The sequence below is a fragment of the Ostrinia furnacalis genome, unplaced genomic scaffold (assembly GCF_004193835.3).
Source record: "Ostrinia furnacalis isolate ACB-3 unplaced genomic scaffold, ASM419383v2 OfSCF5405, whole genome shotgun sequence".
Taxonomy (NCBI): Eukaryota; Metazoa; Arthropoda; class Insecta; order Lepidoptera; family Crambidae; genus Ostrinia; species Ostrinia furnacalis.
In genome coordinates, this window is record NW_021135644.1 from 398371 (window position 1) to 416754 (window position 18384).

Sequence of the window (18384 nt, forward strand, 5' to 3'; positions counted from 1 at the left end):
TTTTAGTTGTCAGATTGATTTTTAATGAAGTGTTATTTTGCAATGTTGTATAAGATAAGAGGTAAAATGGAAGATTACAATGTCTTAGTGTTTAAAAGCTCGAAAACCAATTAAAAGGTACCTTGAACATTGTCTATATTATATTAACATTAAATAAATGCAAAATGATGCGTTGTTTTATTATAATCTCCACGCTTAACATTTTCATTTCACATTACCATGCATACCTTTTTCCTATCCTAGGCTACCTACAACCCTGTATAATAGAGAAAAAAAGTTAACTTTACTCCAGAAAATCAATAGATACTCTTCATAATGTTCGTTCCTTTTGTACTTGTTCTAAATCTGATTCAGTCTCCATAAACAGCTTGTCTCAAGGCTACGACCACACCCTCATTTAATTCAAAACCGTTAATATGGAGTTCCACTCAAATCTTCTCGTAGATGGCGCTAGGGTCGCTCTGTTTTTTTAGATTTGCCAAAATGTTTATTCAATCAATAGTCGACTGTTTCTAATGAATCTATCCTACCTTGTTGTCCTAGTTTTTTCCTATCTTGTCGCGGAATAAATTAGCTGCGTGGTGGATCCCTATTGTGGTTTTCATTACAAATTGTAAATAAAAAAAAATGATTCCAAAATATTGTATATAATAGCAATAATAATTGGTTACAAATAAAAATAAACTAAAGAAATAATAACTAAAAAACCTGTAATAACAAAAAATAGGTACAATGAGATTCCAAAATTAATATCAAATGGACGGATAATATAGATATTGATTGACATAATTAGTTAATAATAAAAACAAACTCCATACTTATTTCAATAAAAATGTTACATTCCCAAAAATAAATATATGATAAGGCATTTTTTATAAAAATAAATGTGCTGCAATATAAAACCTACTAGGCTACTACTTATGTAGCTCCATACTAAATCATTAAAGTTCATAATATACATACATTCTTATTAAAGCAGTTATTCTACAAACTATGTACACACGGCCACGCACTGTATCCATTTCCGTTTTTGCTCTCGCTCTCATCAAATGGCGATTCTTTGCGATAGAACGAGACGACATGACAGGCAATGGATAGTTAACACTGTTGCCGACCGATGGTACCTACCTAATTAACTAAAGATGTCACAAATGCATACTTAGGTCTAAAAAAAACAATTAAAGAGATCCTAACAATTAATTACCTACATAAAGTTAATTTACAGGTAGTGTCACAGTGTGTCATGAAAAAAATATCCTAAGTTATGGTACCTCTTCCATTGGTAACATACAAAGATTGGATTTTTTGTTACAATAAAAATGTTAAGATATTTGAGCTAGTGTTACAATATTATTGTCAATATCGTTAAATATCTGTTCCTGTACAGATCATTGCAATTCTAACGATTGTATTGAGATGGCAGCACAACATTGAGTAAACTTAACTGAAATTGCAGTGTCCTCTTTGGATAAATATAAATTCTAAAGTGTACCTTAAGTACTATAGGGAGTTTCATTCTTATATCGAAAGGTACATGAGCTACAGATTACTAACTACTATGAAACAATTTCATATTGTGGAATGTGGGGTTCATAATTAAAACTGTTGTAATGCGTAAAGCTAAGGCAGCGAGTGGCGGGGGACTCCGTAAACGGGAAGAGTTCATTCAGAAGCAATGTAAAGGTAGGTCTCTCATCGGGGTCCACCTGCCAGCACTGTAAACAGATCTGGAAGAGTTCGTCGCCGACGTACGACGGCTGCGACGGCCGCATGCCGCGCAGGACGCGCGCTGCGACATCCTTGTTGTTGGAGTGCGAGTACGGCGTCGCTCCCAGCGTCAAGGCTTCCCACATCAGGCAGCCGAAGGACCACACGTCAGCTTTAGGGTTGAATCTCGTCTGACGCAGCATCTCGTGAGACGTCCACCGCGTGTAGTCCGGAGTTTCGTGCAGAGGCCGCATGTGCGAGAGGCCGAAGCCCGATACTTTGGCGACGCCGTTTTCGCCGATGGCAATGTTTCGACAGCTCAACCTCTTGTGGATAATCTTTCTACTGTGCAAGTACTCCATGCCGCGCGCCACGTCCACACAAATCTGAAGCAACTTGTCCTCAGTGATGAGACAAAACTTATTGTTTTGGAGATCTCTATGTCTGCTCTGGAGCAGCATTTCCTTCAAACTGTGTCTAGAATCTTGAAGAACAACAAATAGAGTTGTGTTTGTCTCACAAATGCCTATTAGAGAAATAACATTTTCATGTTCACTGGATTTTATTAGCAAGTCCAGTTCCTGTAACATCAGCTTTTTGTCGGGTCTCTCGAGCTCTCTATCGGCCACCACCTGCACCAGCCCAGGAGTCTGTGCCCCGTGCTGCTGGACTCTCCCTTTAGTGAACTTGCCGTAGCTGCCCAGACCCACAACACAGGAGATATCAATATCTATTAAGTTTCTTGGTATATTCCACAGCTTTCTTTTCAAATTGCCATAGTAGTCTACTCTCTCATCTTCGTCCTGAAGAAAACCTGAGTTTTCAATCTCCACACATGGCTCACTTAAACTCAAAGGCATAGATTGAGAGCCCCTTTGCATTCGCGCCAGTTGGATCCTCTTTCTGAGAATAATGAGGAGTCCCAGCCCTATCAGTAACAGGACTACACCAATGGCAATACCAGCTCCTAATGCAACTACCAAGGGAGACATGTCTTCTGGTTCATTTATGTTCAAAATAATCTTTTTAGTAGATTCAGCATACCTTATCTTCTTTACATTTCCTTTCTCACTCACTATACCCAGAGATACATCAATATCATTAGTCAGTGGCAGGGGAGCATTATAAAATCCATTGTATGTAACTTTATCACCTATGATGAAGTCAGTTTTTATGTCGTAGGGGTCCAACTCTGCAGTGATGTAATAAGGAAGACCATGTTCTTTTGCATATGTATAGTTCCCAAGGGTCTCAGTGATATACCCTTGCTGGTAAAGTTCAACTGACACCACAACTCTGTATAAAGAAACAGGGCCATTAATATTCTTGGCTTGTGGAATATGTATGGCCATTTTATCTCCCCGTCTTTCCCTTATCTGAATCACAGGAGGACTGGGGTCAGGGGTGCCGATTACAGTTGTTAATGTAGTTGTGATATTTGGGCCTTCTTCATCATAATTTAAAGCTGCAACACTGATAAAATATCTTGATCCCGGATGTAAGTTTAGAAGCTCATTGTGGAATGTTTTATTAGATATTCGCCACTCTAGAGGCGGCAACAGAAAATCGGCATAGGTTTCTCTGACTGTTGCTCTCAAAACATACCCAGTGATGAAAGTGTATGCTTCCGGAGCCGTCCACTTGATCCTGGCGGTGGTTTCGGTAACGTTCATGACTTCTATCGACGAAGGCGGCCCCGGCGCGGTCACTTCCGTGTCGTACACACTCGTCGTATTTACACCTCCACATTTCTGTGTCTCATTCTTCGGACATGGCGTATCACATAACTCTGGCTGAACCTTGAACTGGCCGGGCGAATTGCCGCAAAAACAGGTTGATTCATTACCGATTACGGCGTACTTGTAGTACACTTGCTCGCAGGCGGAAAGGCATACGTCAACAGACTGGCCGGTATGAGTATTCAATAAGTTTTCAGCGTGAAAAGCATAACAGCCGAGGTAATAACCACGTTCGCCCGTGCACACGTCCACATAGAGCCCGATGAATATTGCAGCAAACACCCACGGCCACGGCTTCCCCATTGTTTATTCTTGGTATTGAGTCATCTACCTGTCCAGCCACTTTTAATTGATACACACCCAATGTATCTCATTTAAGTTTCTCACAATACTTTTGTATGGAACATTGAAAGATTATGACGCATGAATTGCATAGAAATCGTTAGAAAAAGTCATCACTGTTTGTATTGTAATTTTTAAGTTAAATCGATGAGAAAAGTAACCTACCGTAACGGCTTTGTAAAAATTGATTTGACAGACTTTTTTGACATAAATTACTGACACTTGTGGTGACATTACTTTTTTTATAGAATCATGATCATGGAAAATAATATTATCCAACCTAGTTGCAGGTTACAGGTGAAGCGTTTTGTCTTTAGTATTGTAGGTATTTTCTTGTTTGTTTTTTAATCAAATATTACATCAGTGTAAGTACTATTGTTCGCCTCAACTTTCGTTGAGCGACCAATAACGGCACTAGCCAACACTCGTTAATTTAATCTTTATTTTTAAAAGTTGTATAAGCATCTATATCCGGGATCAAGTACGACACTGTTGAATTTAAAAAATAAAAGTGACAAATGACATCATTATTTTGAAAAATAAATTCGTTACAAAACGGATTTACGGATTATATCCAAAGAAATGTAAACAGAGGCAAAAACTTGGATAAATTTGATTGAAAACAGTGCATTTATTTTTAAGTTGTATTTAAAATGTCTACCAGGTCTGGGAAACGTAAGTAACACTTTATTATTTTATCTCGTTGTAGGTATATTGAATCGAGAATTGAATCTAGTGGTGTTTACTAAATTATATGTGCTCTTTATTTTCAAGGGATTCATGGCTCTATACACGAAAATATCACAAATTCTGACAGTGATATGCCCGTGAAGAGTGAAAGAAAAACCAGAAGTCGTCGTTTAAAAGAAAATTATTGTGATGAAGTCATAGTGCCGAAAAGTAAGAAGCGTCACAACTATGTTAGCTACCCAACAGACGACGAACAAAGTGACACCACACAAAAACAAACCAACGGAGAAGTTCCCAAAACGTCTAAAACGACGTTAAAGGAACAAGATCTCAATGTTTCTATTAAAACTGTAGATGAAATAGATTCTGGGAAAGTAGTGCGGCAAACTAGGAGAACTAAAAAGTTATCTGAAAATGTTCCGGAAGATATTCCTGTTGTTGAAATTATTAATGTCAAAACTAAGAAGAAGAACAAGAAAAATAAGAAGAAGAAAGGTGTGACAGATGTTCAAGGTAATGAAAATGAAGAACTTGTTGAGGTACCAAAAAAGTCTAAAAGAAAGAAAGGCAAGACGTCTAACACTATAGTGGAGGTTCCTTTGGAAGTGGTCCCAACAGGAAATTTGAATAAAAGCAATGATTCAGTAGAATCTTTCCACAGTGCTGCAGGCAGCCCTATCAAAATTTTGAATACAGAAGTTGAAAAACTGAATGGATCTTGCAATAAATCTCCTCGTCGAGCATCAAAGAGATTTAAAGCAGACAGTCTTGAAGACGATGAAAATGGTGAAGCAGCGACACTCAATAGAACTTTTGAAAAAAATCCCAAGAAAATGAAGCTTTCCAATTGCAATAATGATTCACTAACTAATGGCTTACTGTCCGGTGATGAAAGTAATAAAGAAAAAGATGCAACATTTAACAAGTCCTATGAAGTTGCAGAAATATTGAATTCAACATTTGAAAAAAAATCTAAAAAGAAAAGGAAATCAAGCATTAAAAATTCCACATTTGATAAACAAGAAGTATCTCTACATGAGTTGATATCTGAGATAGTCAACTCTCCTATAAAAGATGCAATATCTAGTGATGGAGAAAGTAAAGGTAGAAGGAAATCATTAAAGTCAACCTATGATAAAACAGAGTCTCTGAAGAGAGTGGAAGTACTTAATTCTACATATGAAAAGTGCGACACATCTAATCAAAGTAATAAAACTTTTGAAGGCGACAAAAGCAACCGGAAATCTCTAAGATCGACATTTGACAAAACTAACACTCCTACTAAGAATGCCACAAAATTAAACTCTACTTTTGATAAAGGGAATACACCCAACACACTTGAAAAAACTGGAGACATCAAAGAACGCAGAAAATCTTTACGATCAACCTTTGATAAAGACACTCCATCTAAAAACGCAAAAACATACTCCACTTTTGAAAAGACTAACACTCCAAACAAACCAAACAAGGCCTTTGAAGGAGGTAGAAGGATGTCGCTGAGATTAAGCATGAGTGCAGACAAACAATCAGAGAAAGAATCTCTTAATGTAACATTTGAAAATCCCAAAGAAACTTCATCAAACAGTACTTTAAATAAGTCTGGAAACCACAAATTAAATTCAACGTTTGACAAATCTAAAGATTCTCAACGGTCAGCTATAAACACAACTTTTGATAAGTCCAAAGAATCAGTACAATCCAAACATAATTCAACATTTGACAAAGAAACTAAACTTGACTCCACATTTGATAAGCTCCAAAACCAATCAGATTCCAATGCCAAATCTTCATTGATCAGCTCTGACAGCGCTTCAAATTTAACGTTTGACAAGTCTGATGAAATCTCACGTATCAGCATCACCAGCGACGATTCGCGGACTGAAAACATTGTGAATACTACTCCGCTGTTGATCGAGAGTAGTATGGAAGAGTCGCAAGTTCTAGAGCCGTCACCAAGAAATATGTCGCAAAGTTCTGATGAAACTAAACTGAAAACTGCTACGCCGTTAAAACGCGAAGGGACATTTACGAAAGATAGTCCAGTAGCAATGTCTCCCAAAGAGAAAGGTTTCAACAAGACTCCTGTGAAGCGTATGTCTCTCCCATCACCGGGCAGCACCCCGTTTCCTTTCTCCAAGAGCTCGCAGAAGGAGCGGAGCATGTTGAACGTGACTCGGTCCATCGAGAAGGCGGAGCGGGGCTCCCCGCGGGCGGCGGCGGGCCCGAGGGCCACGCGCGTGATGTTCTGCAGTCCTGTCAACAATCCTGTTGCGGTGATGCAGCAGAAACGGAAAGTGATCAAGTCCAACCTGAAAGGATCTAACAAGAGCTTCATATTTGATGAAAGTGGTGAGTGAAACTATAAACTTATACTTAATTTGTCTAAAAACCTGTAAGGCTTCCCCGATGTGATTTTTTCTTTGTTCTTTAGATGCTTCGTTTTCAGCCAAATGACGTCCACTGCTGGACAAAGGCCTCCCCCAAGGTTTTCCATAATGAACGGTCCTGCGCTGCCCGCATCCAGGCTCTTCCCGCGACCTTCACCAGATCGTCGGTCCACCTAGTAGGAGGCCTGCCCACGCTACGTCTTCCAGCCCGTGGTCGCCACTCGAGAACTTTCCTGCCCCAACTTTAGATGCTTATGTAGATATTATATTAGTTAAATGGGTATCCAGCCTTGGCAGTCAGCGTACATGGTTCAGTTCAGCCTCAGAAGAGCAGCCTAATCCTAGGACAACTTTTTGTAAACTTAAATGGATAAGGCTAATTTGTAATGACAATGTATCATTTGTTTCAAAATAAAATGTTTATTGATAAGTTCTCAATCAAAAATTGAAGAAACATTTTGTATATTTTCAACGAATACTTCTTCTTTGTCCTAGGCATTTCAGTGATTTGGAGTCAGTTCTTCCCGTTCTGCGGCGCCAGGACAGTCCTGAGTTGTTGAACGAATACTTACAATAAATCTGCTGCATACTCTGTTAATTTCGCTTGCAGTTTCCGAGAGCGCTCGTCCAGCGGCCCGCAAGCGCTCGTACACGCAAAGCGACGCGGACGAAGCGCACGGGAAGCGCAAGCGCCTCGACTCGCAGCAGCAGGCCGCCGCGCGCCTGTCGCGGCCTCGAAGCTCCAGCGCCACAGGTGAGGCACTCATTGGCCACTGACCTGTATACATGTTACGGTTAATGTGATAAATTGCAATCGTACAGGAGGGTACAAGGAAAAGGGGCAGCCACAGTAGGTAACACAGAGTCGTTCAGGTGAGTGCCAGGAAGAGGTGCAGCAACCGCAGTTAAGGAACGGCTGGGACGAACAAGGATAGGCGCATCAAGCTCGTAAGCCTTGATAGGGTTACACTGGTTGAGGTGGCCCTTTTCAAGACTTGGAAGCCTGTGGGTAACTAACTATTGGACGTGGAGAGGGAGAGGGTAATTAATTATTCGTATATTTTCTACTTTGCCGAACTTTAGCTCGAGAACGGTTTGTCCAAAACATATGAATTTGGTCTTATTCAATGCAGGATTAAGTGGCCTTCAACCGTCATGAAGACCACTTTTTGATAGGGTAAGTCCTTTACGCGGTATAACCGGAAAACCGAAAAAATGCCTCTTTCAGGGGCCCCCACCACTTAAGCACAACTCCGTCGAAGTCGAAAACTTAGGAGAGTCTTAATGGGCAACCAATGAAGCCATTAAAACAATAAAATCTTTTGTAGGAATTATTTCCGATTTAAAAGCTTAATTCTTCTGGACTACAAAAATATTATAACAGTAGCCAATCCAGTGTATAATAGTGTCAGTGTCATTGGTGTATCTAGGGTTCTTTTTCAGGGGGGTCTGGCCTCTGACATGCCATGGCCAGGTGCGATTAGTATCATAGCTCATGAGTGAGTACTATCAACTATCATCTTCTAATCGATAGCCTAACATCTGGGGGCGGGTCCTGGAACATTCTACGGGGCCCGGGGCCGTATCCACCCAGCACCTCCTGTTTATACGCGTACTAGCTTTCCGCCCGCGGCGAAAGCCCGCGGCTTCGCCCGCGTGGAATTTTGTCTGTCACAGAAAAACTTTATCGCGCGCGTCCCTGTTTCAAAAACCGGGATAAAAACTATCCTATGTTCTTTCCCGGGACTCAAACTATCTCTATGCCAAATTTCATCAAAATCGGTTGCGAGGTTTAAGCGGGAAAGCGTAACAGACAGACAGACAGACAGACAGACAGACAGACAGAGTTACTTTCGCATTTATAATACTAGCTTTCCGCCCGCGGCTTCGCCCGCGTGGAATTTTGTCTGTCACAGAAAAACTTTATCGCGCGCGTCCCTGTTTCAAAAACCGGGATAAAAACTATCCTATGTTCTTTCCCGGGACTCAAACTATCTCTATGCAGAGTTACTCGCATTTATAATATTAGTTGGGATTAGTTGGGATGGAGGCACTGCCCCAAGCATCGGCGAGCAGTACATCAGAGCGACGCGGACGAGGCAAAGCATAGACTATACTACTAATCAATGGATGCATGTTTCTTACTCTTTCGCATACTGAACTACTTCTTTTTGTTAAAACATTACAAAAAGAAGTAGTTCAGTATGCGAAATATAGCAAGTGACAGGACCTTACTCTACAGTGGCGCTAACTGGTGAGCGCTAAAACGATAGCCCTCATTCAGTTGATCTAAACTGGGTTGTACCACTGCGATTCTAGAATCCAAGGGTAGCCACAACTTCACCACAAATGATACTAATATAAATTAAAGAACATAATTATAGTTTTGTGCCAAAAAGGTTCCTACGCGTAACTTTCGCAGTCAGTGGTCGATGCAGTTTGTAGGGCATTAAAATAATAACCTTCTGCCTTCTACCTACATGCTGTTCAGCCGAATATAAAACCTCTATGTTTGTCCTTTTGTTACGTTCGTTCACAGTTTTGCGTCAGTTTTGTGGTTCAGTAAACTGGGTAGGTATTGTTAAGGTTCTTGCTTTATTATATTGTCATTCATACTTGAGGACACCAACAGACAGGTGCGCTTTCTCAAGCACTGATAATAATAGTAGTTTATCGCCGCGGGAAATGTTAATCATGACAATAAATGGCCAGATAACGCTCACGTGTTGTTGAAATACCCAAATAATTGTGTCCATTGCATCGCTTCAGCACGTTTATTTAAATGCGTTTGAGTTTTCGGCAGGTACCGATTGAAAACAAAAGAATTGGTATACCTAAATATTGATGATGTCATATTTTCTTATGAATCGAAATTCTCGCGAACAACAATTCCTACTTTACAATTGAATATACACTTTAGGATATATCTTTCAGCTTGTCTATTATCACCAAGTTGTTGTTATAATGATTATAAATATAATAATATTAGATTGTTCAACAGAAATACCATCCAACCATTGAGGGCTTGTAGGTACTATGGGTGCCTAGATAACGGTTACATTCAGGCGTCTATCGTTTTATCTCTCGTTCGTGCCCTGTTGACGTATGCGTAGTAGATACTTACCATTAGTTAGGTCCTATCGCATGGAGTCGTAAGAAAGGTCCTAAATTCCTTTCATTTTTTGTAGAACTAGAGGTACGTTTGATTATAAAATGCTATAAAAAGATCCATAATTTTAATGTATTTATCTTCTTAGTCTAAAATGAACGTAACAGAAAACGCTCTTCCGAAAACCTATTTCAAGTTATTTATAAGCAGTTTTTTTCGTCGAATAAAAATTATCTATTCAATATTTCTTCTTTCTTTTTCTCACAGTAAAACTACCAGAACCCTCAACACCGTCCAAGAAGCCGGTAACGCCACTAAAGAAAATCTGCACACCTTCAAACGCCAAGTCCGATGCCAAGGTGTCCCGCACCAAGCTGCCCAACTTTGCGGCGCTTCACCGAGCGCAGTTCGCTAAGATGGAGTCGCTCGACGAGTGCCAAGTGCGCAAGGCCAAGCGCGCCAAGCAGCTGCTCACTCCTACTGGCTTGGCCATCGTCGAAAAGAGCAGCCCTAAAGGCAGAGGTATGTAAACAAATCAAGTCAACTTGAAACCTTATAGATGCCATTGTTGATGGTGATAATTATATTTTTTATGGTTACTATTTTGCACCGCCTACTCATATTCTCTGTTTGGCCTAAAGGTTAACTGGTAGAGAATGCCACACGGCATTAAGTTTGCCTTTTGTTCCGCAAATTTTGTGTGCAACAAAGATTTTAAATAAAAAATAAATAAAGGCGGCTTCATATGACATAACTTTCTTATCAGAATAGCATGACTCATACCTACTCGGTCTAATAACTCGGCAAGAGTTATTTTTGGTTTATTTCTGGTCTATTTGCCTTTATCGCTGATTTCAGAATCTCAATATGAGTGACGGGGATAAGCAGTTCTGAAAATATTTAAATGTCGTTACGAATTAGGAATTAGTCACTCTGGTACGGGTGCCGACATAGGTACACTTTTTAAGTATTTAATTTGTTTTAATCAATTATGTTTTTCTTGTTCCTTCAAGGCGCTACACTATTACAATTCGCAAACTCATGCTTAATGCGGTAATATTGATAGCTTGTCGAGCCCGCATTGCATAGTTATCGTAGGTAAAGGTACGGGCACATTGCGGCGCGGCAGTCGGCAACTTGCCCAGTGCAAACCTTGACTGGGTAGTGGCCGTGACATTGTCCTAACAACGGCACGTCAACCTAAACACTAGCGTCTTACGTAGTTGAAATAGGTACTATTTTTCAAGAAAAATGTATAAAGTCTGACGTGATGTTGGCTGTACGTGCGTGAACTGCCGATTTGCGAGCACATGGTGTCGCATAAAGTTGGGCTAGAAACAGAGATCTACATTTGATACGGTGGCAGAATACACTTACGGGGCGTCCCCGAAACAGCCCGTCTGGTACCTATCTAGAAAATTTAAAAAATGCCTTTTCAAATTGATACAGGGTATTGGACACAGGAAATTATAACTAGTTTTAATCTGAGATTAAGGAGCTTCTTGCGCTGCTTCTCAGCACTGGCCCATTTATTGTCCTGAAGCAGTGGTAGGGTTAATACTAGGACGTGTAAAAGTGCTTTTTAAAAAGCCTATTTGCAAACATAAATGATTTTTATTAGTTTTTATCCATAGAGTTCTAAGCAAATAGAATAAGAACAATGATTTATTTAGTAAAAAATGTATTTGTGTCTCCACACAGTCTAACATGAATATAAGTTTACACAGCAGCGCTAGTGGATTCGCGATGCCGCATTACCAGTGATTCATACCTTATTGACGCGGGGTTGGTATTTTCTACGGTGCCATTATCTTGGTGTGTCGGTGACGTGTTACGGCGACTACACTGCAAGTATTTGTAGTATAATTGCACAATTTTAGATATTTATTTAGACGATGTCTTGTTCTATTAGTTTGCTTCAAGATACTGAAAAATTCCTGCTGACATTTTTCCTGCAGCACCTCGGATCTCAACCAAAGTGAATTTTATTAATTACTCTGGCCCAGATCATAGAGACGGTGTCAAAGAAGCACTCTGACCAAGTTTATGATTACTTAATGTCGTGACTTCATTAAGAAAGATCCTTTGTATCTCTATTTTACATATTCTCAAATGTGTAACACATAAAGCAAATCTGGGGGCACGGCAGTGCCCCCACCAAGTCGAGCAAAAAAGCGGCACGGCCGTACCATCCTTTTCTCGAAGCAATTCAGGCCATTTTCGACCGCCTGTAACTTCGTTGTGGATAAAACTAGAAGGCTGAATTTTCATTAGCTATGCAGGCATTGTAAAGACACGGTATATTTAAAATTTCATTCAATTTGAACCAGTAGTTTAAGAATTATAACGGGTCAAAGTTACTTAATTTTGTCACTCACTGACTGACTCACTGACTCACCGATCATCAAAACTCTAAGGCACTTCTAGCAGACCTAGAAGCTTCAAATTTGGAATATAAGTAGTGTTTGGTGTATGAATCAAGGAAAAACTAAAATATTTGGGGGCACGGTAGTGCAACCGCCAAGTCGAGTAAAATTTTTCAATTTCGGTCCAGTTTTCTAGATACATAACTGCTGTCTACAAAATACAAAAAGAAATGAGATCCCATCAAAAACAATACTTGTCAAAAAAACCAAGTCTCGCAACTCAGTTGTTCTACGGTAAAAAGTTGTGAGATCCATGTAATACCAAGTCCAGGCCAGGAAATCTTTAACGTTTTACATAAATATATTGACTTGGCCATCGCATGAAAACACGTGTAAATTAAATTATTTAGTGCGATGGCCAAGTCAATAATTTATGTAAAACGTTAAAGATTTCCTGGCCTGGACTTGGTATTACATGGATCTCACAACTTTTTACCGTAGAACAACTGAGTTGCGAGACTTGGTTTTTTTGACAAGTATTGTTTTTGATGGGATTTGTTTTACTTGACGGATTTTAATGCAATATCTACCCTCTATGATGTATCGCTTATTTTTTATGATTAAATTCTATTATTTTTTGTTACACTTTCTTCTTATAAAGTCCCAGAATAATTTATTTAGTTAATTTATTTAAAAACTTTATTGCACACACAAAAAAACAGTGCAAAAAGACGAACTTAATGCCATGTGGCATTCTCTCCCAGCTAACCTTAGGCAGGAGGATCATTTTTAGGGTCGAAAGTCCATGTGACCAATAAAGTAACTAGCCGTAATATTATTTATTATGGCAGTATCAAACTCGTACTTTCATCATTCCGTTCCTTTTATCACGAAACGTGTGCTAAATCCCTTCAATATAATTTATCAAATCTGATAAGATCATATCGCACATAATTTCCCGACTTAATACTTTTATTATCAAAATAAACGTGTCATGTTGGTTTGTCCAAAAATCGTAACCTGTTTGTTACTTTTTTTCCTATGTTGGGTAGTGCTGAATTAATCTTCCCACAAAATCGATTGAAATTGACAACATGACATGACACCACCCCGCTATAACAATCAGCGCGACGAGCGGCTTCGATAACAAATTGTTTACTACCTACTTATTTATATTTTTACTCGTATCTGACGATAAAAATATCTTTTCCTTGTGCCTTGTTGGTTCAAGTTAAATAAAACCAGCGTCGGACTGGCCATACAGTCGGGGTGGCATTTGCCAGCCGGGCCCCAGCCTGCGCGGGCCCCCACACGGCCTGGGTTGCGGGGCATGCGGCAACCGTAGCACAGGGGGCCCGCGCAGCGTGGCCCCTGTGCTACGGTTGCCCGCGTCATGTCTCGGAAACGGACAGTCAAGCAGTAGATACTCACATAGAATCCTGAACTATAGAACAAAGCTACAATACCGAACGGTGAAGATGTCAGACTGGCCGAATCGGGATCCAAGGAACACTGGTTTGAACCCCGCCGCCGCTGGACTATTGTGGGGAAACCACTCGTCACACAAACATAATTTAGCTAGGCGCAACGCTCTCCACGGCATTGATGTTGAGATCAGGTCAACCTGATCTTCTGGCTGTTCCGCAACCACAATTACTTGGCCGACAATCTGCACGAGCTCAACCCTTGCTGGGGCGACGACAAGCTTTACCAGGTCACCAGGGACGTGAACATTGCTATGTAGGTACCAGCACATCGCGTATCACGAGCTGATGCCCGCTGTGATCGGTGAGTGGTTGTTGTTTATGGAATATGTTTCTTCCATCAGTAATAATCCCGTCCAGTAATAATAATTATGTTAGTGACCTTGAAAGAGTAACTTACTAGGGGCCCTGGGCACATAAGGATCAAGGGGGGTCTTATCATCTGGAAAAAGGTCTTTTGAGCAGACGGGGGCCCCTTCCGTCGTGGGGCCCTGGGCACGTGCCCAAAGTGCCCAGTGGGAAAGAGGGGCCTGTGTAAACATATTTGTAGGCAAAACAATTTGCTACAAATTATGACATAGCGATTTTTTGTAAGACGCTTAAAAAAGTGTTTTCACCCCTTTTTTCAAGATGGCGGTTGGGGGACAAGGGTGGCGACCCCAAAAACTTGAGGTTAAGCTTCTATTGACCACATTGACCCACACATGTCCCAAAAATAAAATTGCGTTCTCTAATAAATGCAATACTCGGAAAATAAAACAGCAGCTTTTACGATCGAGTCATTAACTGCTTAGCTGAAAGTTCTCCTGTTTTAAAAAAAATGTTGATTGGCTAGCTTTATATTATTATTTGTTATTAGTAAATACCTACTTATTATTTTACTTTATTTTAGTATTGTAATAAATTTTTTACAGTTTGTTTATCTCAATTTGTGTATCTCAGTATTTTTCGATAGTATCCCATCACCATGATCTAGTCTCGGGCCTCGGGATTGCGATCAGCCACCCGGGCCCTTCCGGCCCAGTCCGACCCTGAATAAAACCGTAATTCAATAAACATTTGTCGCTCCTTTATTTCTAGGAACAACATCGACTCAACCGACAAAGGTGGTGACAGAAGCGTTTAATAAATCTGTTGAGGTTTTGAAGAAACCTGACGCGGAGATTTCGAAGAAAGCTGAAGTTGTGTTACCAAAGAAAACTGTTGCCGAGGTTCCCAAAAAGACGGACACTCCATCGAAAGCTCCCAAAGCCTTCACCCTGGATTCCCTCAGGCCTGGCTACACCAGATTCGGCTTCAAGATGAACCTGGACGTCAACCCCTTCAGCATACCGCCAAGACCTGATGCTAAGCCAAAGGAAACTAAACCTAATGGCCTTGTAATAAGGCAGCCCAGTCAACCATCGCTGGCGGGAGCCACATCGAGCAGAAGGGAAATGGCCAAACAGATAGTAATGAGAGAGAGATCGTTTACGTCGTCTCTCTCAGACAAGAGGAATGAGAAAAGGACAATGATAAAAGGTGTGCGCACAAACAGGAGGTTTGACTTGCAGATGAAGTTGAGGAATATTAACTCGTGAATGTGTGAGTATGTTTTATCGTGTAAATGAAGTGAGAATGTGAACTTTTATCTTTATAACGGCTGGCGTGTGCCAGCTTTGATTTTACTAATCCTGTAAAGTACAATTATGACAATTATTAACACTCGTAAAGTCTTTTTTATTCGTTGGTATTATCCATATGTTGCTCTAAAAAATTAGCTTCTCATTTTTTAGATAAAAGATTAATTTAAAATGTGTCCATGTCGGAACCGAACCCAAAACATCTGAGTCTGGCGCAGACCACCGACTTTTCGTTGGACGATAGTTGTCCCCGATTTTAATTTGCATGAAGAATCGGCCGATTCCAAATCGATGTGGTGTGCGCACTTCCATGCATGTTCTAATACTGATCAACAGCCCGACCCAACTATCGGCCAACTAAAAGTCGGTGGCTCTCGGCTTAGACTATGGCGTCCGTAGCGTAGCTTACTAACCACTGGTTATGGACAAATGACGATTTATATTAACTATCAATTGTACTCGAGTCTAAAAGATAAGTTAACCGCGGGTTGACCTTGTAGGAATCAGTTTGTCATTTATTTGTTAAGGTAAATATTAACAATATTGAGTTGACTTGCTTACTGTACCTACTTACTAACATACGAGTTCGGTAATAAAAAAAATCTTTAAAAGCTTTTTTTAACGTAGTTATAATCATTATATTCTTATTACTTACTTACGTTAATTTTTTTGCAATATTATTTACAAAACTTTTTTTTGTTTTGTTCATTGGTACGTCGTGTTATCTTTTCACTAATTACTTGTGGTAGGATTATTTTAAAGTTTTTGAGTACTAAACAAAGTTACTTTTTTAATGAATTAGTTAAGTCCGGATTAATAATAATTCTACATTTTTGTTAAACTTAAACATGTAATGAATTTCGTTATTGCTTTTTATTAAATTAAAAATTGCCCTATAGTACAGTCAATTCGGTAATAGTCAAAATGTTTCATGTTGGTTATTATCGCTGTAAGTTGTAATCTTCACAATCTTTATGGTCCAAGTAATACAAATGTACGAGTTTAATGGACGGAAACTATAATTATATGACGGTATCGCCATTATGACTATTGTTTAAAAACATTCTCTCCATTTTCAATGGAAAATTTTTGGATAACCCCGGTGTAGGGTTGAAAATCAACTAAATCATGTTTCAAGCTGGCCTTGCATGTCATCTATTTAAATATGTTTTGGTTCGGATAATATTATACTAATGAATGATTATGAACTGTTTTCGGTCAGACATTTTTCGCCACCGCGATCTATTTATAATACAGCGCGCGCCATCTCTCGGCAGCGGCGAAGAAACCGTGAGACATTTTAAATGTACAAACTTTTTGTTTGTGAGATTTCCCGTTTCAGAGCACCTAAATACTACCATAATAACGGAAACAGTTCAATTGGTTCGAAACTATAATTTTGTATCTCTAGTAAATGTTTATTTTACTCGCTGATCAAATGTTTGATGCTTCCGCAGTGACTCAGATATGACAATGTATTTGAATAGATATAAAAACGAACATTGAACAAATTCAAGTTAGACGTAGTTTTTTGTTATAACCATCCGACGTTTTGTAAGTAAAAGCTGTTGTGAGACCGCACTTATCTTTCAATGAAAACCAAGCCGTGCGGAAAATTCCTGCTCTCGACTTCCAAGAAGTCTCTGACTATATTTAAAGTCTTATCAATTATCACAAATAATAAAAGAATGAGCTGACATAGTTTTATCAAGATAGGTTTGTAGTTTTGATAGTACAGAACATCTTAGATTAAATGCCATAAACTATTTATTCACACAAACTGTGCCCCTATTGTTACCGTCCAAAATGAGTCCTAAACTACTATCCAATAAGTATTCCTCCAAAAATTTGCAACTTTGCGTGACTCTTATACAAATACAATACAAACCGCTGCGCTTTAATGTACAAGCGCAAACGCAGTGGCATGGCGGCCCATTATTAGGGCACGTGGTATTGTGACATACTGATATGGATGACACACCCGCGCTTGTAAGTCAACACAGACAACCGCGTGTGAGTAATAATTGGAAATTACTACTACGTCACATTTATAATGTTATTACTTAGTCTCGTACGATTCTATTCCTTATTATTCTCTAATCACTTCTTCCATTTACTTAATTAGATTACAAGTTTGTTAACGAAATTACAAGTTTCCTATATCTTTCCTTCAATTCTTTATCTCCAAAACAACATCGGTCATAAAGTAATAATGCTGACGTAATTAAATTCCAATTAACCACAGCGGAAGACATCAAGTACGCTAATTGTGTGCCACAGGGAAACATTTTGTCATCTATCGCCTTTTTAAAAGTAGCTACTGTTAGACTTCGAGATTATAGTGTCAAAAACAAATTCACTCTTACTATTTAAGTAAGTTATTTAATTTAACCACTATACGAGAGCAACAAAACCATGACAAGAAAAATCCGCGCAGTAATTAAGACATTTGACCTTATTATGTTTTGAACTAAACTTCAAACTTCTTCAATTTACATCCAATTAACCCCAAGACAGTTTAACTTTCCCCGGGGACTACCCAACCTTCGCCGGTTAGGTTTTATTGGCTGGCTGGCTTCCATTAAAATATAGACGTTTACACTGGGAATTACAGCGATGGGAACGACGAGTCCCATATGTTTGATATTATATTTATAACCGATGCATTATTTTTTAAAAGAGTTTGTATCTTAACTTTATTTTATTGACGCCTATAAGGGCATACAGACGACGTGACGTGAGCGGGTCGTGTTTCCATTTTAATTGACAACCGTTAGCGTGTGATTTGACGTGATTCGAAGACTGTTAATTTTATGCAAACTTCACATCATACCGCACTCACGTCGGCTGTGTTCTCGCAGTACACATTAAGCTGTAATATAAATAAAGCCGTCTATTATCAAGATAATTATGTTGTTATATTGTTTGTCGAAACATT

The 18384-nt window shown here is 39.4% G+C and overlaps 2 protein-coding genes across 2 annotated transcripts; one reads left to right on the forward strand and one right to left on the reverse strand.

Moving 5' to 3' along the window:
* Window positions 1-1314: 1314 nt before the first annotated feature.
* LOC114361108 (tyrosine-protein kinase Wsck) lies at window positions 1315-3996 on the reverse strand. The gene has a single exon (XM_028316045.1). The coding sequence runs from the start codon at window positions 3747-3749 to the stop codon at window positions 1557-1559; it is 2193 nt and encodes a 730-aa protein (XP_028171846.1). The 5' UTR covers window positions 3750-3996; the 3' UTR covers window positions 1315-1556.
* A 297-nt stretch (window positions 3997-4293) lies between these two features.
* Window positions 4294-15538, forward strand: Mink (Mitotic spindle and nuclear protein). Its single transcript, XM_028316044.1, has 5 exons — window positions 4294-4463; window positions 4563-6827; window positions 7476-7619; window positions 10242-10496; window positions 14905-15538. Exons 1-5 carry the CDS (start codon window positions 4442-4444, stop codon window positions 15402-15404), a joined length of 3186 nt encoding a protein of 1061 aa, XP_028171845.1. The 5' UTR covers window positions 4294-4441; the 3' UTR covers window positions 15405-15538.
* The last annotated feature ends 2846 nt before the right edge of the window (window positions 15539-18384 follow it).